Source organism: Suillus fuscotomentosus, assembly GCF_016647785.1.
Source record: "Suillus fuscotomentosus strain FC203 chromosome Unknown F5891scaffold_41, whole genome shotgun sequence".
Taxonomy (NCBI): domain Eukaryota; kingdom Fungi; phylum Basidiomycota; class Agaricomycetes; order Boletales; family Suillaceae; genus Suillus; species Suillus fuscotomentosus.
In genome coordinates, this window is record NW_024539553.1 from 182,454 (window position 1) to 205,383 (window position 22,930).

The window sequence follows — 22,930 nt, forward strand, 5'->3', positions numbered from 1 at the left end:
AGATCGACTAGCTAGTTGAGCTAGCGTTGAAACACGCTGTCTGTACTGTACTAGCTGATATGAATTGAATCCAAGTGTTTTATCGTGCTGACTAATTAATACATTATAATCTGATTCGGAAATGTACGTGGGAAATTAGATACATTCGCCACGTCGGCATTTTAGTGCCTCGCATCGCTGTGCTTCTTGTCCTTTAACTGTTCTTGAGCGACTATTCCTGCTTGTTCTTCCCAAGCTCGGTTTCGTTCTCTCCACTACTACAATTATTTCCTCTAGGTTTCGTCCACTAATGGCTGTCGCGTCCTCCTCGGACGTCGCAATACTTGCGCTGGGCGTGGTCCTAGCTGCCGCATATCTTTTTCGTGATTCAATATTCTCTTCCTCGACGCCCAAAGCTGTCCCGGTTGCCCCTTCGAAACTTGCGAACGGCCATGGGAACCCACGAGATTTTATTGCTAAAATGAAGGAAGGGGTAAGCTATCAGCCTCCAAGGTTCATAATCGCATCAATGTATCATATATCTGATATTCTTCTCAGAAAAAACGTCTCATCATATTCTATGGTTCGCAAACTGGTACTGCTGAGGAATATGCAATCCGCATTGCCAAAGAGGCAAAGACCAAGTTCGGACTCACATCTCTTGTCTGCGACCCCGAGGAATACGACTTTGAGAATCTAGATCAAGTCCCCGAGGACAGTTGTGTCATTTTTGTCATGGCTACCTATGGCGAGGGTGAACCTACCGATAACGCAGTTCAGCTCATGGAAAACTTGACCGATTCTGCATTTGAGTTCAGTAACGGTCAACATGGGCTCGAGGGCCTCAAATATGTTGTTTTTGGTTTGGGCAACAGGACTTACGAACACTACAATGCCATAGCACGTCAGGTAGATGATGAGCTCACGAAAATGGGCGCAGTCAGGATCGGCGAACGCGGTGAGGGAGACGACGATAAGAGCATGGAAGAGGACTACCTAGAGTGGAAGGACAATTTTTGGCCTGCATTCGCTGAAGCTTTGGGTGTAGAGGAGGGTCAGGGTGGTGATACCCCAGATTTTGCTGTTACCGAATTAGAATCCCACCCTCCGGAAAAAGTATATCTTGGTAAGCACCCGCTATACATTTTTGTACGCCTCTCATTTTGGTCTGTAGGCGAACTTTCTGCACGTGCCCTTACAAAGACCAAAGGCATCCATGATGCTAAGAACCCGTACGCCTCTCCGGTCAAGATTTCTCGCGAACTTTTCCAAGTCGGTGGAGATCGTAACTGCGTCCATGTCGAGCTTGACATTGAAGGTTCTGGAATCACATACCAACATGGCGATCACGTCGGCGTCTGGCCTCTCAACCCTGACGTTGAGGTTGACCGTCTCCTTTGTGCACTTGGACTCTACTCCAAGAAAGATACCGTTATAAACGTCGATTCGCTCGACCCTGCTCTTGCCAAGGTTCCATTCCCTGTCCCTTCAACATATATCAGCGTCCTCCGCCATTACATCGACATCAGTGCTGTCGCCGGTCGTCAGATTCTCGGTGTTCTTGCCAAGTTTGCTCCCTCCCCTGAGGCCGATGCGTTCATGCGTAACCTCACCTCCAACAAGGATGAGTATGCAGCTGTTGTCGCGAATGGATGTTTAAAGCTTGGCGAAGTCCTTCAACTAGCTGCAGGCAATGTCATTAATGCCCACCCTACACCCCAGAACACCACTGCCTGGGCTATTCCCTTTGATATTGTCATCTCATCGATTCCTCGTTTGCAACCTCGCTATTACTCTATCTCGAGCAGCCCCAAGCTTAACCCTACCTCCGTACACGTGACAGCTGTTGTTCTCAAATATGAGTCCATTGCGAACAAGCTCGTTGCTTCTCGTTGGGTACATGGTGTTGGCTCAAATTTCTTGCTTAATATCAAACACGCCGCTAATGGCGAGACCGCTGACGCTAGCGAAGGAATTGAACATGTATCGCTGCCGGCGTATGCCATCGAAGGTCCTCGTGGGGCGCACAAGGCTGAGGATGTTTACAAGATTCCTGTCCACGTCCGTCGTTCTACGTTCAGGCTACCGACAAACCCCAAGAGCCCTGTCATCATGGTTGGACCTGGCACTGTAAGTCTATTTGTTAGAGTACTTTGCGGCTTTCCGCTCACAGAAACGGCACAGGGTGTTGCGCCATTCCGAGGGTTCATCCAAGAACGTGTTGCTCTTGCCCGCCGAACACTTGAGAAGAACGGCGATGATGCTCTGGCAGATTGGGGTCAAATCTCACTCTTCTATGGTTGCCGTAAGTCAACAGAAGACTTCCTCTACAAAGACGAGTGGCCACAATATACTGCCGAGCTGAAGGGCAAGTTCACGATGCACTGCGCATTTTCGCGGGAGCCACCATACAAGCCTGATGGTGGCAAGATCTACGTGCAGGATCTCATTTGGGATGACCGGAAGAATATCGCGGACGCCATCCTGAATGGGAAGGGATATGTATACATTTGTGGTGACGCCAAAGCGATGAGTAAGGCAGTAGAGGAAGTTCTTGCGCGGATTTTGGGCGAAGCGAAGGGTGGGAGTGAGGCAGAAGGCGCGGCTGAGATCAAGCTGATGAAGGAACGCTCACGGCTAATGTTGGATGTCTGGAGCTAAAGGAAATCATTGGTTTGGGTCGTTTATTTGCCAGCTTATGACACGTCAGCACGCCGTGACACGACACTGATATTATATTGCAATAGATTTATGTAAACTGCATGAATATTTGTCGTTCCGTTGCAATCTTCCTGTAGCTTATTTGTTGAGTCTACCATAAGCGAGACCTGATAGAATAATTGTTCTTTCAGCTTCAGGCGCTAACCAGATCTATCGTTTGTCGGTGCGGCTCGGAACCGGTGTGTTCTTCTGCTCAACTATATTGGTCTAGGCATTATCATGCTGGGGACTAGGGTATGGAGACCAGTAAACAATCTACGCACATTCTCCCATTCATGTCTGCGCCCTAATGCGCAATCAACGAGATCTCTGTCGCCGGGGCCATCAAAAGTTGACTCGCAAGCCCAATCCCGCCAGGAAACTCATGCTAACGTGTCTGAGGGCGTTAAACATCCATCCGAAGTTGTGCCTGCTGGTTCAAAGGTCCAGTCCGACTCTCCTCGGCGACTCAACTCCAAGATATCCGCGTGCGATCTAGACACCATCAAACAGCGTATCGGAGATTGGATTGCACTTGCAACTGCTGGATTCAAACAGCAAACAAACGGACTCCGTCAACGCACAGATGAGTTCACGCAGAAGACGTCCACAAGATTTTTTCAGTTGGGCTCTCAACTCAATCGCGTAACGGGCTATGAGGAGATTGACTCGCTTAAACAACGGGTAGTCGAACAAGGTGTGCTGCATTCCTTTATTGTGTTTGTGCTACAACTGAGACTTATGTTGGCGAAGAGGCTAGAATCATGGCTACTCGCCAAGCAGCTCGAGAGGCTAAGACAGCGCATGACGATGCTGTTTTACAGCGCTCTCTTTCCCAGCGCCAAGTGAATGAGCTCTTGCAGCGTAAATCTTCGTGGACAGACGCCGACGTCAGCGCCTTCACTTCTCTTGTACGTTCAGATCACCAACTGGAGCAACACGAGGTCGCGACGAAGGCCAAGGTCTCCGAGAATGATGATGCGTTGGATAGAGAATTTGCTGAGCTCATGCGCGCCATTCTGGCTAGGTACCACGAGGAGCAAGTGTGGAGTGACAAGATCCGAAGTGCGAGTACCTATGGGAGTATGATGGTGCTTGGGGTCAACGTGGTGGTGTTCATACTGGCGATCATAGTGGTTGAGCCATGGAAGAGGCGGAGACTGGCACAAACGTTCGAAAAGAAGGTGGAGGAAATGGCTGCAGAGACCCAAGCTTTGATAGAGTCTGGGATTGCGAAACTGGATGAGCGGTTGGTCAAGCAGGAGGGACTGACCTCAGAGATTGTGGAAAGGGCGGCATACGATGCTCGAGATTTGTCTAGCGAGTCGTTGTCAGTGCCAACTGTGACAGTATCTGTCCCTGGGAAACAAGCAGACGTTGGGCCAGAGCACTCATCGATATGGTCGCATCCTATATCACGAATAATTCAAGACCGGGAGGTACTGCTTATTGTGGGCAGCGCTATTACAGGTAGTGCAGTCACGCTGCTAGCCCGAAGTCTTTTCGGAACTTAGCTTGCATACTTACTCCTCCCACCAACCAGCTTTTCTGAATCTCATAACGACGCTAGTGTACCTAGTCATTTAGACCTGGACTCTGTACACCATACTCTACCACACTTGCAAGCACCATCCACGATCGATAGGGGCTGGGCCGCCTTTAGAAGTTCACGTGATTTAAACCTTGCTTTTCTATAGTGTAGGTAGTGGCTGTGCTAGCTACACAGTTCACCATGAAGGTCGTTACCACCTTTCACCCGGCGTCATCTGTCGTAGATTCGCTCAAATTTAGGTTGAAAGATGAGCACCCATCAGAGTTTCTTGTCGTTGCAAAGTCAAATAGGCTTGATATATATGCACTACTTCCAGAAGGGCTCCGTCATCAACAGGGTCTTGATATCTGGGGAAGAGTCCGAGTTATCAGAGCTGTGCCAGTCTTGGTGAGCAACAACTGCAAAAAACACGTCTGTAGTGTCATATTAAGATTATGGGACTCGTTTTCTAGAGTAGAAGCAGCATCAGCCTGCTCGTGCTTACCGATCACCCAGAGCCAGAGCTTATATTCCTATCTTTTACTGTAAATGGCACAGGGTCAACGGAGATTACTGTCACGAAGTATCTCTCATTGTCTGAGCGCAGTGCTCGGCCGGCAGAATTCTGCCACACCGTTCTAGTTGATCCTTCAGGGGGTGTGGCTGTCGTGAGCGCGTACACAGGCAAGCTCAAGGTCGTGGTGCTTGACCAAGACGGAGGATATGACCATGATTTTGATGCATCGTATGTCGTGGCATTTTTCGCGCTAATTTTACTCATATTTTCTCGTCAGAATAACTGAGCTCAACCTTCTGGATATTACCTTTGTGTCAACTTCTCGGGATATGTATACCTTGGCAATGATGCACATCGACTACCAACAACGCCTCCAACTTCTTACTCGCGACCTTTCTATTGAGGACCTCCAGCTTTCCACATTACCCTCGCCACTCCTCCCCTCACTCCCTGTCCCAGGCAAATTATTTAGTACAGCCATGGACGATGACGGAACCCCTACTATCATACATATCCCTTCTTATAAGGTTGACGATGATGATTTCGAAGGTGGTATCCTCATCATCGGTGGGCGAAAGATCATGCTGTATGATTTTGTGGACGTCGAAACGCGGGCTAAGAGGGAGAGCAAGAAGAAACGCGCAGATAAGAAGAAAACTACTGGAGAGACGGAAGCAAATGCTAAAGAGAAAGGGATTGAGTGGAAGAAGAGGAAAGCTAGGGCTGCGGTAGAATGGCCATGGGCAGAAGTCACTGCGTGAGTTTTATTTGTAGGATCGAGGCTGCGGGCTCACCAATGTTAGATGGTGTCATGTTGACGACAAGCGGAAGTACTTGATTGGGGACCGCTATGGAAAGCTCGCGTTGCTTTCGATAAATCTCTCTGGAGGCACAACGCTAACATTGATGGCACTCGGGGAGGTAGGTCCGCTCAAGTCCCGCTGGTCGTTCTTGTTCTGATCATCTTTACTAAGACGTCTGCACCAACTACATTAACTTACCTTGCTAATCAAGTTTTCTACAATGGTTCGCACTTTGGTAGCTCGCAATTGCTCCAGATTACTACTACTCCATCTTTTGCGTTTGACGCCCCTACATTGCCTGTTCCATCCACGATACCAACCATCAGCCCTAACGCACTCAACTCCCATGTGTCAGGTAGAAACACCGATGCATCAGGTTATGTTGTCGTTGGATTGGGGAGTTATGTCACTGAGCTGGAGTCCTTCAGCAACCTCGCTCCGATACTTGATGCTGTGCTGATCGACACTGATGGCAGTGGACAGGTATGTCAAATGACTGTCTACTGACTTTGGACGCTGAGGTGATTCAGAACGAAATTGTAACATGCTCTGGTGGCAGAAGCACGGGAAGTATCAAAGTCATACGGAGTGGCGCTGACTTTTCCGAGAAAGCGATAGTTCAGGGACTCGGAAATGTCACCCACATCTGGCCATTGAAAGTAATGTACCGTGCACCGTAAGTTTTTCATTCGTCCCGACCTCTTTTAGAACCGCTGATGACAAAATTAAGCGATTATGCACATATCGTGGTCTCAACTTTGCAGGAAACGCACGTTTTTCGTTTTGACAACGCTTCATCGATCTCCAGCATTGACGGGGACAAGAACACTGGTTTTATCACCGATTTACCTACCATCGCAGTCTCAAATATCCTTCGACGCACGTACAACGCGGAAAATAAATCTGACTATGCAGATTCTAGTTATGTTATACAGGTCATTTCGAAGGGCCTGCTATTACTTGAGTATGACCCTGATGTGCAACAATACACCAGAATTGGTGAACCATGGACCTTGGAAAAGTTAGCAGATCCTGGTAAAGAGGGATTGTGGAAGGGGCGAGAGATTGTAGCTGCGAGTATCAACGCGAGCCAGGTTGTGCTTGCACTCAACTGGGGGAGGGTGGTGCTGCTGACTCTGGATGACAAGCGATTTATCAAGCTGAGGTGAGTTTGAACATCTAGGTGAAGATTTCATTTGATTGTTGTCCATCATTGCAGAGAACGCAATTTTGTGCACAATAATCGTGATGCAGAGATTTCAGCAGTCTCGTGTCTTCCACAGGATCCAGCCAAGCGCTTTGCGCTAAATATTGTGGTCGGATTCTGGACATCTAAGCACGTCGAGATACTCTCACTGAGAGCTGCGGATGGAACCATGCCCACGGTTACATCGTCCCCTGTACTCCCCTCTGCACCCCGCTCACTGCTGTTGTACAATTTCACGTCTGATGACTCCAAGTTCTCAAATGTACACCTACTCATCGGGCTTACGGATGGTTCCATCGCGTCATTTTTGTATCGAAATGATCAATTGCTTGATCAGAAACTGGTTTCCATCGGAAGTCTTCCCGTAACAATGCGTTCGTGTCGGATTGGTGCGAGACAAACAGTGCTTGCGTGTGGAAGCAGGACAGCAATTTTATTCTGGGAGAAAGAGAGATTGATGTATTCGCCGCTTATACTCAAGGTCTGTGTCATTTTTCGCGTCATCGTTCTTGACCAACGAGTTCGCAGGATGTGACAGCTGCAGCAGAATTGAGTACAAGTGATTACCCATCGTCCATAGTCCTTGCCAACTCCGATGGCCTGGTCTTTGGGAACGTGAACAACTTTGATAAATTGCATATTCGCTCTGTAAGATAAATCTTTCCATAGGAGTCCCGCTGACAGTTAGTTCTCAGATACCTCTCGGCCTCAACAATCCCTTACGCATTACGCATATTCCTGCCCTTAGAGTTTTTGCCGTCGCATGCCGTTACATAACCCCGGCTCGCATCGGAGATGTAGAGGATATCAATGGCTCCATACAAGTCTTTGACGACATATCGTTCAATAGTGAGTTAGGTTCAACGCGCAAGATGGTTATTAATGATATGAATAGAGCTCGGGCATTTTAATTTGGAGCAAGGCGAGGAACCGACGTCACTGCTGTCCTTCACAACAAATTCTGGATCGTATCTGTGTGTAGCAGCAGTGACACTCGAAGATGAAGACACAGAAGCCTCCGAGGGACGTATATTTATTTTGGAAATGACGTCGAATGCATTGCAGGTAAACATGTCTGTCGTAACTTCGTATGACGTCGAGGGATGCCCCTACGCATTGACCTCCGTGAATTCTATGATCGCTGCGGCAGTTAATAGCATGGTAACGAACCAGCCTATAAACTGTTTACGCAACTGCTCATTTGCCCTGCAGGTCATTGTCTTCAAGATGGACACAGAGAGCGGAAATATGACAATGGCGCAAATAGCAACCTGGAACCACAACTATCTAGTGACGAGCCTCGCATCTCGCGGCGATATTATTCTGTTAGGTGACGCAATCAGCTCGATCTCGATGTTGCGGCTCGAGGACAATCGATTGCACTTGATTGCCAGAGACTATGGCCCACTATGGCCTACCTGTGTCGAGCTCATGAGTAACTCCACCCTGATTGGTGCAAATGTAAGCTGAAGTCCATTGTTTGACGTTGTACACTTATTCTCTTGTGCTCAGAGTGAATACAACCTTTATACATTCAGTCTCCAGGACTCGGGAACGCGGGAGCTTCTGGAGAGAGATGGGAATTACTTCCTTGGGGACTTGGTCAACAAGTTCCTGCCTGGTACGTGTGCGCTTTATCGTCACTTTCCCATACTTACGCATCTTAGGCACATTGTCGTCTCAGGAGGTCTCGCTCGACTCGCCGATGCAGCCCCAACAATTGTTCTTCACGTCTGCGGGCCTTATCGGTGTGATCATTGACCTTGCCGATGACCTTGCCTTGGATCTCACTGGCCTTCAACGGAACCTGTCCAACTATATCCAGAAACAGGAAGGGCCAAACCACACAAAGTGCGTCATGAGCCCGTACTTTCAATAATTATTCAATTCACTTTGCGCATAGGTACCGCGCGCCAAAGAATGTCCGCGGTCGCAGTGACGCAGATGCGTCGTCCTTCGGGTTCCTTGATGGCGACTTCCTCGAGCGCTTCTTACAGTTTGTGGGAACCCCCCAGGCGCTCAAACGGATTATGGATGGACAAAGTGAGCCTGAAAAACTCACGATATCGGCAGACAGGATTCAGAAAGTGCTTGAGAGCATGCAAAGCATGCATTGATGGAGCGAGGGGAATAAACAAAGTCGCAATTTGATTACTCTAAACCAATCATTCATCATCGAATCACAAACATGCCATAATGTATCAAGATTGGTACCAAGCGAATGAGGGTACCCCTTACGAAGACGACTACTGGCAACGATGTGATCGTTATATCAAACGAACGGATGGTAGTTGGAACAAGGAAGGTGAGGATTTAGCTGCATGGTCATAGTACTAGTCTTCCTACGACCAGATGGCCGCATACAGTTGTGAGACGACAGAAAGAGGCCCAACATCCCCAGCCACAACAATATCTTCCTGGTCATTAGAGTTACGCGGAGCGAAATAAAATCCGGAAACAAGGACAACATAGCTGTTGCAAATCAATACGACGTACATATAACCAAAGGTAGATACTCACCTCAAAATGAGGATACTTCCACGGTGGTAATTACTCTTGGCCTCGATATAGGTATAGGTCATCAGAAAGACGGACAAGATGATCGCAATGACATCCCAGCGCGGGAATACGAGTCTGGGGAAAGATAAGCGTAAATGAATTATCGACATCATCGAGAGATGGTTTGATACGCACGTAAATGCATTTGCGATCTCACCCATTTTGTCGGGCGCATACCAGGCGGAGAACGCAACCATGGCTGGAATCTGGAGCAAACAAACTTGCAAGGCATAGGCAGAACCAATCTCAACACTGAGGAAGAAGGGGAGTTGGTTAGGGATGAAGGGAGACAAATAGGCCAAAGAGTACCTTAGCGAGATATTTCCGTTCAGGGCAAATGAAATAGCATTCATGAATTCCGTGGTATTGGGCACCAGCGCGAACAAAGTGATTCCCAAGAACTTTTCCTCGATCCCAGAGCCTTTTAGTACGACATCCACCATATCCACAAGAAGCTCTAGTGCCCCGATTAATCAGCGGCCACAACAAAATGACAATGCAAATGTAGACGTACCAGCAATGAGGGCATATAAAGCAGTACATGACAACAACACTGCCGCACTCGTTATACGGCTCCACTCTGGCGCCTCATGTCCGTGAGTCCCATGTTCCTCCTCAGCCACGCTTGCGCGAGCCGCCCGAGTATGCGCGTGCTGGTGGCGAAGGGCGCTGACAGTCGCAACGGCTACTGCACGCGTAAAGTCATCGGTGGACATAGTAGAGGGAAGGGGCAGGGCACCGGTAGACTTAATGGCATGGTCAACGGACTCAAGAAGAGGTGTGTATTGTGTTTGGGATTGGGCGCTTTGGGGGCTAGTGTGCGGGACATAGGAAACACGTCGAAGAATTGAAGGGGAAGTGGGGGACACTGTATTCGCCGTTGGAACGGTAAGACGTGGAGCCGGGGTCTGAAACCGGGGATCGTCCTCCAGCCGCGTTCGTTCATGGGAACCCTCTGGTCGCAAACGTGGCTCGCGAATAATTGGTGGAATCTGCGACGGCGGGGATTGCGCTGCACTGATTGTGGTTGCAATGGAGTGAGGACGGTGATGTTGGTAGAGCGAAAGACGAGATGGATGCGTGGCTGGAAGGTCGAGGGGCTGCAGGAGCGGTTGTGGGTTTTGCCATATCTGAGTGGCATGTGTGCGGAGAGAAAACCACAGGCCTATTAAATACGACTACAGCGAGTATAAGGGTTATGAATGTCGACACATAAAACAGAGGGGGCTCACAAACAGTAAGATCACAGCACAAAAGTACATGAGGCTCTTCACTGTGGACTGATAAAATGGATCTTCAACAGGGTCAGGGTGTTGATAGTAACACTGGTCGCATCTCCACTCGGACGAGCCGCGGGAGCCGTCGGGACATCCACTACAAACCAGCTGGAACTGTAAGCAGTGTTAATATATATTTTCTGCCGGAAAGAAATATAAAGGGAGTAAAAGACGTACACTACCATATGTTTGATAAAACAATGTTGGTGTTAGCGTTCCAATAAATGCCATGATTAACATCATGCTCGTTACGCCTGCGCTCTTGGCATTGAACTTCATCTCCTTCTTCCTCAACGCGCCAGCGCACATGCTCATACCGGGCATCAGCAGTACTCCCGCTAATAAAGATCCCACGATAGACCCTTCAACGAGACGCCCCTTGCCTTGAGTCAACGCGATAGAATAGAGGACGACTTCGACGACACTTCCGAATGTGGCATTGATAACGGCACCCATGCCAATAGAGCTTTGGGCGCTGATGCTCGCCACAGCCATGCCAATGAAGTAGGAGAGAGGAATAACGCTCGCTAGGCTCATGAGGAAAATGAGTGCTTTCGAGGCAACGAGGGCGAGGATGCGAGGGACATGTTCGCCTGCTTCCTCCAGATGTTCTGCCTTCGGCATGAGCACGAATCCATCGAGGATAACAAAGAAGACAAGCGGGAGGAGATTGACGAAAATGATATTAACGCCTCCGACAGTGTATTTGTAGTATTGCCACCCAACAGCGCGATAGACACATAACAGTACGGTACTCCTATGGCCAGAGGTAGAGGGGACAGCCTGACCAGCTGCGAGACGGTGTGTCTTGACCGCACTAGGTGGAACGAGAGGCGCAGCACAGAAGCGTATCCTAGTAGGAGATGCGAATATGTATTTGATGAGAACCCAGTTAAGCTTGGCCATTGGGACAGTGATAATAAGTGCCCAGCAGGCGATACAGGTGAGCAGCAGGAGTGGGGCAACGAGCGTTATGAATAGGATCCAGAAAATAGCCCTGCCCAACCAGTCAGCGGAAATCTTCTCGTACGGCGTGCGGTCGGTCGGACTTGGGACAGCTCCGTAGGATTTGGAGGGAGCTGGAGGGCGCAGAAAAGCTCGCTCGCTGTTGGTATTTTGGGTGATGGTGGGCGTGCGAGAGAGGGACGGGTTGGCATCTACAGTGCTAGCACTACCAACATCCTCAGGTGGGGGTGTGCTTTCTTCGTCATTGCCTTGAGCATCCCCTTTGACATACTTGCCAAATGGCCATGCAAGGTACCAGCCCAAACCGAACATGAGTACAGCATAGCGTCTGCCACCAAGTGGAACGAGACATAACAAAGCAGAGACAGCAAAGCAGGCCAACGCAAGCCACCAGCCAAAGCAGATAACCCAGAAAATATTTCCCGGGAGGAGGTGGCGCTCTGCTTGAGCAGAGGGGACGGAGTGTAGCGCAGCATCCGCATGGCGAGTGACGGAGCGCGATTTCTTGTACAATGCAGGTTTCCAGATAGGCAAACCAAAAGGGTGCTGAACGTTGATGAGCGACTGACGATCTTTAACTGTGATTGGATCGTCGTCATCTCTGCTGTTTGAGTCGTCGTGTTCCGAGCCTGTCTCTCGTTCTTCACTGTCTCCTTCTTCCACTTCTCCTTCTTGGTCTTGTGAGGGTGCAGTGCCTTTGCCACGGTCTCTGCTTCCCCCAATACCTCTATCATTAACTTGATCTTCATAGCTAAGCTCTTCGTCCTGGCTGAGCATGCCATCGTTGTCCCTGATTGGACGGCGAGGGCGATGAGAGCTGTTGGTGCTAGTGCTGCGGGTGCGGCTGTTTGACAAACTATGGCTAATGGATGGCTGTGGGTACGGTACCCGCGGCGTCGGTGACGAGGAATGAACGTAGGACGTCCCTAAATTATGGTGCGTTGGTGTCTCAGTGGGTGACCAGTGTGAGCTATGACTTCTGCTGCGGTGGAGATGAAGGTGACTGGTTGGAGTGGGCGTCGTGGAGAGCTCTTGGTTGGAGTGGTCGTCCATGTTCACTGGACTTGTGTTTGTGGTGCACTTGTACGAGCAAGAACTCTAGTGTTCCTATTGCCTAGTCTCTCGTGACGAGGCAGGCCCAATATTTACAAGGAAGACCCAGACAATTTGTGATTACATTTATGTAAAACGTTCCTTCTGTATTAGGTATGTAGATCTATATATACATACAATGGCAAGCTGACGTTCCGCGTCAGATTTCACTGGGTATGGACTCCTGCTGCCAGATGCCACCCGTGACAAATATCCAGATCAATCGTTTGAAGCATCCAGACCCCACCGTACCTGGCACCTCGAGTTCTTTCTACAATCTCATTCGAGGTTATGATGATAAAATAATTTGGATCTGTACTCGAACTCCATTCAATGATTGATATCGAGACTATTGTAGTACTGTTTTTTGCTGCTCTGAAATCGTTGCCACGACCAAGTTTTCAAATTGACAACATGCAAGTGTACATGCGAACACACTGGCACGTCCGACGGCCCTCTGAGTGACTGATTGTGAAATTTCGCGGTGTAAGGTTGCGCAGGCGCACTTGAGTATGAATTGGTTAATTAATAATGTACAACGTCGACGGTTAACGTTGATGAGCAGATACCATGTACCCCATCATTGGTAGCGCAGAGGGAAAACGTCAGCAGGGTGTCAACGTGAACAATGACTTGACAGGAGACGGTCCTAGGTAGGTTGCATAGTATCTGCATCGCACCACCGCTGTCATACAACGTGAAATGAAATTATAATTCGTTTGGGCGCAGAACTACTTACTGTACCGTGATCCAGAAAGGCCGGGAGGCTCATCTGACGAGTACCTGGAGGTCTTTGAAGGATCATAACTATGATCCGCGATAACGACCGTGAACGGTCCTTCCCCGAGACGATGCGTCAGATTACGAGCCGCAGCCACCCTTTGCAAGTTCCTATTCGAGAGTAACGTAGTAACAACGTCACGTGTATAGAGGGCGAGCGGAGCTTGAAAAACGTTCGACCCGCTGCATACCCAAATCCGACTGGAGAAATTCACATACTTTTCGTGGCCAATTCTGTTGGAGGCTCTGCAGCGCTCAACATAGGCTTGGACCTGGCAGACGACAGCTTATCCTCACGGAGCTCACTATGTCATCATGCTTCAACATACTTACATTACATCCAAATCAGCACACTGTACGTTGTCTCTTCTCTCGATAAAAATTTCCTAAATGCTTCATCGCCTGGCCAAAAGTTTCACAGACTGCCACATCATCTCTTAGCCATTGCGGTAGTTTCCCGCGAATCGCAGGCAATGTGAATCGTCGATCAATAAGTACGAGAGAAGCCCAATCCCCACGGTGTCGGATGGCTCGGCCTTGCTCAGGGCTGAGTAAGCGTTTGATATACTAACAACGTCGGAAGTGCTTACCTATACTCTGATTGACCGCGCTCATGCACATGTTCTCATACATTTCCGTCGCTGCGTCTTTGACACCAACAGGCCTCCTTATACCGGATCGTACCTCTGCTTGATTCGCGTATCGCATACGTTCCTGTAGTTCTGGGGAATTTTTGTTGGCAAAAGGCAACCCAATTACGACAACAGCACGGGCGAGATCATCTGAAAAATTCAGCCCTTCTGAAAGCTTGGCACCGACAACTGCGAATAGTACCGCGCCAGTCTTCTTATCTAGTGGCATCTTGAAAAAATAGTCATGATGGCGAAGATGTTACAGTTCGTTAAACTTACATGTGTTTTGGCAGCTGTAGCATATTCCCGCAGGATCATTTCAACCTCTGAACTCTCCTGGGGCTCCAAGAAAACCTAAAACATAGTCAATAAGCCGCCTTCTGTTACTTAGAGACACTTACTTTTTTCTTCACGTTGAATTTGTCCAGTAATCCACTCTGACTCCAAGCTTCTCTTGCAAAATTCAATGATGCATAGGAAGGGAAGAAGATAACTATTCCTCCAGGCACAACGTTGCAGAAGTTCAATACGATTTGACCCAACTCGGACACGACCTGCGGATTGCTCTGCTGTGCGAACTTGAACTCCAGGTCCAAGCCTGAAGGCCCTTTCGTAAGCAACAATGTCTGCACATTAGATGCCGGGATAATATGACCACAAGAGAAAGTTGTCAGCCTGTTTGGAGGCAAGTATGTGAAAAGCTCGGACACTACAGCAGAAATCTATCCCCGACATTACTGTATTGCGAGAAACTGTTAATGGAGGCTGCTTACCGGAGACATGGTCCCACCAGCAAGCACCACTGAACGCGCCAACTCCACGACATCGCGGAACAATGCCGATGGATTCAGCAGCTGGTATTTAATCTCGACAGCATCACCGACAGCAGAGAAGATTAGTCTCCCGTCTGTAACAATGTTGAACAAAGAAACAACTTCGGTGCAGCTTGGCCCACCTTCACTTGCGCCCGCTAGTCCCAACATCAGTGCTTCAATTGTATGCAGTGGCGGAGTGGCCACACCCGATGAATGTCTCTCAGGTTTCTCCCCTAAAAACTCAGAGATATGATTGTGCCGTTGTCAGGCTGACAAACCTTCAGAAATATCAACAGCGTAACGAGATATCTTCCGTGCTATCTGCGAATAATCAGAAAAAAAACATCTAATGAATTTAGTGCAACGTACTTTGCTGCGCTTAAGATACGATTCAATCTCGAGGAGATTAATACCCTCGACCTTTCTCCCGAGTCTGTGGATGAAATCTGGCACAGTTATGACTTCACTATCTTGCCTTTTGGATTTGGCGCTCAATTTCTGTGCCATCCAATCCATTGCGACTCTCTGGAATGCATCCAGGAAATTGAGAAGCCTCTTCAGATGCAATGCATGCATTGCAGATAGCCGGTTGCGAAATTTTTGGTAATACACTGAGACCTGTTTCAACGAGGTCGATAGAATACTGGATGTGAGGCGGACACTTGAAAGGGATAATAGAGTTGGTATCAAGTCTAAAGCAAAATCAGCCGGTATAAAGGGCGGTCTAGGTGAAATGCTTACTATGCGCTTCATCAATGATGACCACCTGGTTAGTCAAGTCGATCCCCAGAGTATCTCGGGCCGTCTTCTGCAACAACAGGTTATAAGGTAGAGTAATAAGCTGAAAATTCAGTATGAGACCCAGGAAGGCACATCAGTGAGATGATGTGCTGACCTCTGCCTGTGGAATCGCTCGTCTGGATCCGTAATAAGGGCAAGTCTGTACATTTTTCCCAGAAGTGGCAAGGTCTTCTATGTCTTTCGGCGATGCCTTGAAAAGAACTCATCAGCACTGTTCACTCGAATGGATCACCTTCACTAACCAGAATCTGATCTCGCAGATCAAGCATGCGGCTGTCGTCACCCACCGGAGGTAAATACTGACAGCGTGTATTTTTCTTCCCTGTGAGCATATTTTCGATGGTCAATGAATACGCGGGTCATAAGTAAGTTTGGTACCTTCCAGTAATTCTCGACATTTCTCGTCTATATCTCCTGGTCTTGACCTTGCATCCTCATTAATACACAGCTGTTTTCGAGACCCAAGTGATACGGTCCGCCACTGACGCTGATCAACTTCGCACTTATCACCATCTACATCCCCAAAGGTCCGTTTCTTTTGGCAAGGATCACGATCAACTCGAGACGTGTTTCTCATCGTGCTCTCATCTGGACCAGCACCGCCCAAGGCGAGGTGTTTGAATCTAAGCTTGGTCAATTCGGGTAGGACCTGTGAAAGTTGTGAATGTGTGCGAGACGCATAGTAAATTTTCGTGCAAGACGGCTCGTCTCCTTGAGAGGCTGGATCACGTTTGTTATTCTTGTCCACTCTGTTCGTACACGTTAGTTGGGTCTCATATCAGCAAAGCTCGACCCTGACTTTGCCATTAGAGCGCGAACAGCGGGGGAGAAGTTATCTTGGTTATTTTCGCAGTCATCGTCCGGAAGGTATGCATCCTCATCAACACGGCCTTGAACAAGATCGACTGTGACACGCTACTTGTATAGAGTAAATGGGTTGAGCCGAGACATGAATTCGAGCGCACGCACTTGCTTTTTGGTAACCCTGGCCCGAGCCAGTATACGGAAATGAGCCTCGGTCTTCCGAGCTTTGGCAAGGCGTTCCTCGTATTCTTTATCCTCTGCCTCTAGCTCACGCTTCCGAATATCGAGAGCCTGAGCTGCCACCCATGATGGTGCTGATGTGGCTTTAAGATGTTGCTTGCAAGACCAACAGAGACTACCACTGACCGGCACTCGAGAGGGACTGTTGCGATAGCTGGCCTTTACGCGCGCGGTCTTTCTCGTCCACAAGCCACGACAGACTCGAGCACAGCAAACTTAGCGTCTTACCCTAATTCTCTTGCCGGATCAGAAATTTGCTAGTCAGCTGGTACAAACACTCACGGTGCCCGTAGGACTCTCCACGATGGTGACCTGCCGTTTCTCAATTGACGTATAGACGTGACTCATCAAGTCTATTTGTATCGAATAAGGCGGGTCGTAAGGAAATGCTGGGAAATTGACAGGAGTGGGAAGGACGAGGTCATCGTTGTCCATGCCGAAGAGTAGTGCTGAAGCGCGACGCGTGACCTCACGCGTCGTCCTTTCACTGGTACTTGAAAGTTCACTGAAGTGTACCACACAAAGTAGTGATGTGGAGTGAGCTTGGGTGGTTTACGAAATGATGTAAAGATGTAGTACACTGTATCTGGAACTAGTGCATATAGTGGAACATTGCGGAGTGAAAACAAAGGATGGAAGTAGCCAAGCGTAAGTGTGGCAGTTACTACTTAGATAGGTAGAGTACAGTGAAAATCATACAACCTGAACTCTTGGGTATGGTAACGAGCAAGCTCAGTAGAGAATGTCATGTTATCACGTCGGACAATACTCCAGTAACCAAATCTTCGCCGCACCGTATTCCTCCTTGACACGTTTTAGTAGCGAAGTCACTTCTTCAATGGTCTTGTCTGTAGGTGTACCCTTGGCTATGTTCTGTATCTTCTCGCAAGTCAATGAAACCTGCTTCACGCCCAGCGCGGCTGACGAGCCCTTCAGAAAGTGTCCTAGCTGCGATATTTCTATTAAGTCTTTGGTTTCCCTGCATTAGAAAAGTCAGATTCTAGAGTAGTCATTCCAATAACAAGAAGACCTACATGGCCTTATCCATCTTATTAAATGTGGAATCGACCTGCCCAAGATACTCGGTCACCATCGCTGATACAAATGAGCTGTCCCCATCATCCAATTCGACTATCTGGTCGAAGACTTCCATATCGATTATATCTTGTTTACTGGGCTGGTGGTGCAATCAGTGATCATCGTCACAAGATGAACGAGATGACGAGATGGGCAGGGGCTAAGTGCGGGGTTCCCGGCGAACGCTCTGCTTCCAAGTGCATGCGTGCAAATAAACCACTCTAAGCTGGAGACATACCTTGTTCTCTTTCTTCTCAACCTCTTTCAGGTCGCTCTTCTCCTTGGCTGGAGTGATAGGTGAGGCTGCCTTCGGCGTTGACTCCTCCGAGGCAGGTCGCGATTTGACGTCTAGCTTCTTTTGTGGTGGGGCTTTGTCGGAAGGAGACGGTGGTGGACGCTTGACAATGTCGTCAATGATATTCGGCGAACGAGCACGCAGAGCAGGAGACATGAAGAGAATCCTGGCCTTGTTCACTGACAAAGACAGCGTTCTGAAATAACAATCGGGATAGCGGCACTAGGACGTTAGGCTGTAGGATTCGGGGCTATGCTTAAAGTAGTCTACTGATTATCTGTTGCCGCCGCAGTGCCGCAACCAAATATGTAGCATCATTGACAGATTCACGATTCCACTGGCTATCTGAGCCAGATCGTCATCTCATTTTCTACACAATAACCCCCTGGCCGGCGGACCCGCGCCCAAGACCCAAACTCTCAATGAGATCAGTAAATCATTGCCTCAGATAATCTTTCGAGCCCTCAATTCGGCGATCTCGTTCTGAGAGTACCCTAGTTCCAGCATGACCTAAAACCAATTCACCATCAGAAACCAAAAAACACAATGCACAATTCAATAAACAAAATGAGGGTGGTGAACCAAAGATATCACTGGCATGTGCACGTACCTCCTTTGTATGCTGTGATAGCCAGGGTGGTGGTCGTCTGACCGGCATCCGCTTTCCATTGTAAGTAACAGGTGGAGCCACCATCCTCACTTTCCCTGCTCGTGGGTGCTGTTCAATTAATCAAAACGACATAATCAAAACGAAGTCTATCACACGAGGACGAGGGGTACGTACATCAACCTCCACCGTAGCCTGCCGAGCGCCAACTTGCGGGTGCGCGAATGTTTGTTGGATATTATTGATTGGCCCAAATGGTACCCTGCACGGACATGCGCGTGTGAATATCTTGGCAAATGGATCATACATAAGTATACATCATGCACGACGCACCCTAATCCCGTGAAGCGACCGATCCAATAATCCCTTTCGTGTCTTTGGAGCACTTGTGTAATGATGTCCACCAATGCCTCCCTGTTTGCTACCCGCGCAGCATTATTAGCAAACCTCGCATCATCTGCCAGCTCGGGCTTCTCCAGAATCCTTTCGGCAAGCAGGCGGAACTAGCGTCACATGTGCCTCAAGAGTCAGGTCGTCTACAACTGCTTATCAGTGATGCTGCCCACCTGCTTGTCGTTGCCCGCGCCAATCATGAGAAATCCGCCTTTGCATGGGAAAACTTGGTAAGGAACGATGGATGGGTGGGCAGTTCCGTGCCGAGAGGCTTCCTTTCCGGCGATAAGATAATTCGACGCTATATTCGCAAGACCCGCAAGCTAAGTATATACGACAGAAACCGTATTGGTAAGCATAAGAAAGCCAGACAAGGATATAAACATGTGATAGCCACTGTACCTGTGTCTCAAATAAGTTGCAGTCTATCCAAACGCCTTTTCCCGTATGCTGTACGGAATGCAAACCAGCAAGGATGGCACCATGTGCGTAAAGACCTGTCATCAAATCCGTCACCGCAACGCCTACTTTAGATGGTGGACGATCAGGTTCGCCTGTGCTACGATCCATGAAAAGCAAGACATAAAATTCAAGTTATCATTTGTAAGCGTCTGCAGCACAGCATACATACATGTGCATCAGCCCAGCTTCGGCTTCAATAATGACATCGTAACCCGCGGCTTCGCGGAATGGGCCTGTCTGTCCGTACCCTGATTGCATCAGAACTGAATACTGATATCAGGCAAAGTAAGCTCAGACAAACCGGTGATGGAAGCATACACAAGCCGCGGGTTGAGCACCTTGCAGTCCTCCCAACCGAGACCCATCCCTGCAAGCTTTCCTGCGATAAAATTTTCTACCAGCACGTCGGAAGTGCGAACTAGCCTCTGCATAACCTCAAGTCCCGCAGGATCCTTGAAATTCACAGTGATAGAACGTTTGTTTCTATTCACAGCAAGGAAATATGCAGATTCAGGAGGAAGGTGTAACGATTCTTTCGGAGAATTCGGGGAGACAGCAGCAGAAGGAGGTAGCCAGGAGCCTGTTTTTTTCCAGATAAATAACGGATAGGCTAGCACAGGCCACTCACGAGTGTCGTCGCCGCGGGTAACCTCCTCAACTTTGATGACATCTGTACCCATGTCTGCGAGAAGCATGGTGCATGATGGACCTGCTAGCACTCGAGTGAGGTCGAGGACTCTGATACCCGTGAGTGGGGGTGGAATGCCCTGTTCAGTAGATTGAGTAGAAATGAGGGAACGTCTGATAAGACGACTATCAAGACGGGTAGCAGCACTGAGCGCTCTATATTTTGACGATATCATCTCAAGCAGCTGAGTGTGTCAACCTGAAAAGAGAAACAGAACGATTAGCAACGGTTAGGACAATACTTGTCAAAAATATAAGGGTCCAACAGACAAAGTATCAAAGTCTAATGCTAGTGCTGAGCGCGTAATAGTTGTAAACAAGGTGGCAGAAGTCCAAGTCCAATGTCGACAACGACGTAGGCATCGCACCTGGCACCGCTTCTGCATCCGCAATGTGCTGGTACTGACAAGAAAACATAACAAAAACATATCAATTCGTTTCGTCTAACGTTCATTACGGTTATTCGCATATCACCATGGGCTTCTTCTCGTCGCGCAGGATAGTGGACGAGTCCCAGTCGTACATCCATAACGACAGTTCCGTGTCCATGTCAATGGTCCAGGTCATCCGTTCCAGATTCGTACGTGTTTCTATCCGTTCTCTTGATGCGATAATGCACTGACCATGATGGGGGTCGTGAACACTGCAGTATGGAAAGTACAAAGGCAAGGCGCGCGAGATGCACCATCCTTCCATGATTGGGCGCAGTGACCACAATCTCCACCATCTCAGCGCCGGGCGCTCCCCTCTCGGCACCGAGCAGTTCTTACCATCATCGCAAGATACTCCACGTACACATACAGACGTGATCACGTACGTCTTGCATCGACGGTCAATTACACCGCTCGCTCATGTTCTCCTCTTCTCCTGCTTACAGGACCACCCTTGCACAACGTCTCGATGAACTTGCTGCCGCAAATTCTCAGGGCTTGCTCGAGTGAGTTTGTTTTGGCTCTTGAGACCGAGGACGTGACTTGTGTGTTGTGGTAGCGATCATTGCACCCATATGGGTGGACGCAGTGTTTCTTAGCCAAATTTGATCTTCTATGTCCACGTCGAACCTCTCACCATGCTGATTCCGCTCACAGTGACGATGAATACCGTCTTCTGCGGCAGAACATCTTCGAACGACTTGCTTCAGGTAGCTCAGTCCCGCAGGAAGCCCCCCTTGTCCCCATTGTCTCGCACCCACCGAACGGTGAGCCTTGCGCTACATGTATTTTGAAGAGACTGATTTCCAACTTTGTTCTCTAAAATTTACAGCCTACAACCTGGCTTCCGCCAAAAGTCGTTCACCGTCTGTCCGCTCCAAATCCTCTATTTCTTCTGCTATGAGCACTCTCTTTAAGCGCTCTTCTCGAATCTCAGGCCACACAGCTCTCACTGCAACAACAGACGACACGTCCATCTTCTCCAGCGGTACATCTCGACGGCCATTTCCTCCACAAATGCAAAGTGATGTTTCTCTGACATCGGAGAACCTGACGCATATGGGTGATGTGCAGTATATGAGTGCGAGTATGAGTACCAGCAGTATCAATGTTGGAAACGGAGAAAGAAGCAGCCCGTATCGGTCCCTCCGCCGCCTTCAAACAGGACCAGTTACCCCTCCTCCATCCTCCTTCCGTCTCAATAGCACAACTGGCTCGCCCTCCACACCTGTACCCCCAATATCAACAGTTCCACGCACGTCCTCGCATTCTCCATTGCACTTGCGAACTCCATCTCTCTCAGCACCTACGAATACCGCCGATCCCGATCATCTATCCTCATCGGAGCTGAAGCTCCACATTGCGACACTTGAAGCTGAGGGCAGACGCTTACTTGATGCGTTTAATGGGCTTGAGCTTACCTCACTGACCCGACGTCATCCTCCGCAAACACCTTCTGTGCGCCGAGTCCGCGTTGGAACGGGAGGAAGTGATTATGGTAGTAGAGGTGGGGGAAGTGAAAATGGTGGCGGTAGAGGCGGGGGAAGTGAATGTGAAGGCAGTGGATACCTAAGCACCGGGAGAGGCACACCCTGCGAGGCTGATACTCAATCCATGTACTCTGCGTCAGCAGCCTCCAGTGTTAGCCAACCACGCTCACAGCCGCAGTCATACCGGAATCCCTCGTTACGTGCTCCGCCATCAACATTATCTGTGTCGGCAAGGAAGCGTAGTATATCGTCCATATCGTCCCGCGCCCGCGTCCCCACGAACGGTTCGATGTACGTTTCGCACCCCTCGCCAGGACTCACCCCCAGCAAGCTGCGGGAGCTAGGCAGTGTATCCTCTGTTAACCTTGCACGAGACTCTTCTATTCACCTCCCATCAACTGTGCACAACTCGCCGGTGCGTGAAGTACCTGACGATGATGCGTCCATCTCGGCGCTCGAGAGCGAGTTGAATGACATTAGACGCCGGCGTGCAGAGGTGACTGCACGATGTCAAGTGCGGCTGGAGTATCTGCGGGCACAACTGCGGGGGGCAGAACTGAGGGAGAAGTTGATGAGGAAGTGAGAATAGTATTTCATCGGATTGGCGCGTTTGCGGTGGCTCAGTCATTTGTAATTCGGGATATCATCATATACCTCTGTTCGACACTTATATGCGGATCATACTTTTTGGTTATCGTCCACTTTAGCGCCTAACCCCTCTAAAGGGGGGTCTTGATCAATTGTACTGCAAATATCTCGCATTTACTGCGTTCAACGCTTAAGAC

The 22,930-nt window shown here is 49.0% G+C and overlaps 8 protein-coding genes across 8 annotated transcripts; 4 read left to right on the forward strand and 4 right to left on the reverse strand.

The window, feature by feature from the left end:
* Positions 1-66: 66 nt before the first annotated feature.
* F5891DRAFT_1112152 (cytochrome P450 oxidoreductase) lies at positions 67-2,836 on the forward strand. Its single transcript, XM_041363735.1, has 4 exons — positions 67-472; positions 538-1,105; positions 1,154-2,109; positions 2,164-2,836. The coding sequence occupies exons 1-4, from the start codon at positions 290-292 to the stop codon at positions 2,638-2,640; spliced, it is 2,184 nt and encodes a 727-aa protein (XP_041223735.1). The 5' UTR covers positions 67-289; the 3' UTR covers positions 2,641-2,836.
* F5891DRAFT_1148574 (Mdm33 family-domain-containing protein) lies at positions 2,837-4,423 on the forward strand. The gene is made up of 2 exons (XM_041365075.1): positions 2,837-3,376; positions 3,433-4,423. Exons 1-2 carry the CDS (start codon positions 2,920-2,922, stop codon positions 4,191-4,193), a joined length of 1,218 nt encoding a protein of 405 aa, XP_041223736.1. The 5' UTR covers positions 2,837-2,919; the 3' UTR covers positions 4,194-4,423.
* On the forward strand, positions 4,412-8,854 carry F5891DRAFT_955871 (CPSF A subunit region-domain-containing protein; the record flags this gene model as incomplete). The annotated part of the gene is made up of 15 exons (XM_041375366.1): positions 4,412-4,618; positions 4,684-4,955; positions 5,005-5,484; positions 5,531-5,648; positions 5,702-6,013; positions 6,061-6,206; positions 6,261-6,695; positions 6,750-7,218; positions 7,266-7,385; positions 7,433-7,586; positions 7,633-7,898; positions 7,950-8,198; positions 8,250-8,358; positions 8,405-8,588; positions 8,641-8,854. 15 exons carry the CDS (start codon positions 4,412-4,414, stop codon positions 8,852-8,854), a joined length of 3,735 nt encoding a protein of 1,244 aa, XP_041223737.1.
* Positions 8,855-9,079: 225 nt separating this feature from the next.
* On the reverse strand, positions 9,080-12,592 carry F5891DRAFT_1191145 (uncharacterized protein; the record flags this gene model as incomplete). Its single annotated transcript, XM_041367414.1, has 6 exons — positions 9,080-9,209; positions 9,258-9,371; positions 9,432-9,753; positions 9,811-10,474; positions 10,529-10,687; positions 10,751-12,592. The coding sequence occupies 6 exons, from the start codon at positions 12,590-12,592 to the stop codon at positions 9,080-9,082; spliced, it is 3,231 nt and encodes a 1,076-aa protein (XP_041223738.1).
* Positions 12,593-13,551: 959 nt separating this feature from the next.
* F5891DRAFT_489952 (helicase C-terminal domain-containing protein) lies at positions 13,552-17,437 on the reverse strand. The gene is made up of 16 exons (XM_041372020.1): positions 16,986-17,437; positions 16,830-16,932; positions 16,629-16,777; positions 16,459-16,574; positions 16,038-16,408; positions 15,902-15,981; positions 15,754-15,849; positions 15,600-15,699; positions 15,228-15,550; positions 15,137-15,179; positions 14,999-15,091; positions 14,817-14,950; positions 14,445-14,765; positions 14,323-14,397; positions 14,002-14,272; positions 13,552-13,947 (listed from the first exon to the last, which is right to left on the reverse strand). The coding sequence occupies exons 1-16, from the start codon at positions 17,136-17,138 to the stop codon at positions 13,757-13,759; spliced, it is 2,619 nt and encodes an 872-aa protein (XP_041223739.1). The 5' UTR covers positions 17,139-17,437; the 3' UTR covers positions 13,552-13,756.
* On the reverse strand, positions 17,193-18,312 carry F5891DRAFT_1044801 (histidine-phosphotransfer domain, HPT domain-containing protein). The gene is made up of 3 exons (XM_041362208.1): positions 18,019-18,312; positions 17,738-17,880; positions 17,193-17,682 (listed from the first exon to the last, which is right to left on the reverse strand). The coding sequence occupies exons 1-3, from the start codon at positions 18,229-18,231 to the stop codon at positions 17,457-17,459; spliced, it is 582 nt and encodes a 193-aa protein (XP_041223740.1). The 5' UTR covers positions 18,232-18,312; the 3' UTR covers positions 17,193-17,456.
* On the reverse strand, positions 18,313-20,579 carry F5891DRAFT_1044807 (CAIB BAIF family enzyme). The gene is made up of 9 exons (XM_041362209.1): positions 20,166-20,579; positions 19,839-20,117; positions 19,707-19,785; positions 19,478-19,634; positions 19,249-19,398; positions 19,016-19,185; positions 18,860-18,944; positions 18,686-18,793; positions 18,313-18,585 (listed from the first exon to the last, which is right to left on the reverse strand). Exons 1-9 carry the CDS (start codon positions 20,398-20,400, stop codon positions 18,520-18,522), a joined length of 1,329 nt encoding a protein of 442 aa, XP_041223741.1. The 5' UTR covers positions 20,401-20,579; the 3' UTR covers positions 18,313-18,519.
* Positions 20,580-20,585: 6 nt separating this feature from the next.
* On the forward strand, positions 20,586-22,926 carry F5891DRAFT_1044812 (uncharacterized protein). The gene is made up of 5 exons (XM_041362210.1): positions 20,586-20,804; positions 20,874-21,037; positions 21,102-21,161; positions 21,313-21,422; positions 21,488-22,926. The coding sequence occupies exons 1-5, from the start codon at positions 20,700-20,702 to the stop codon at positions 22,726-22,728; spliced, it is 1,680 nt and encodes a 559-aa protein (XP_041223742.1). The 5' UTR covers positions 20,586-20,699; the 3' UTR covers positions 22,729-22,926.
* The last annotated feature ends 4 nt before the right edge of the window (positions 22,927-22,930 follow it).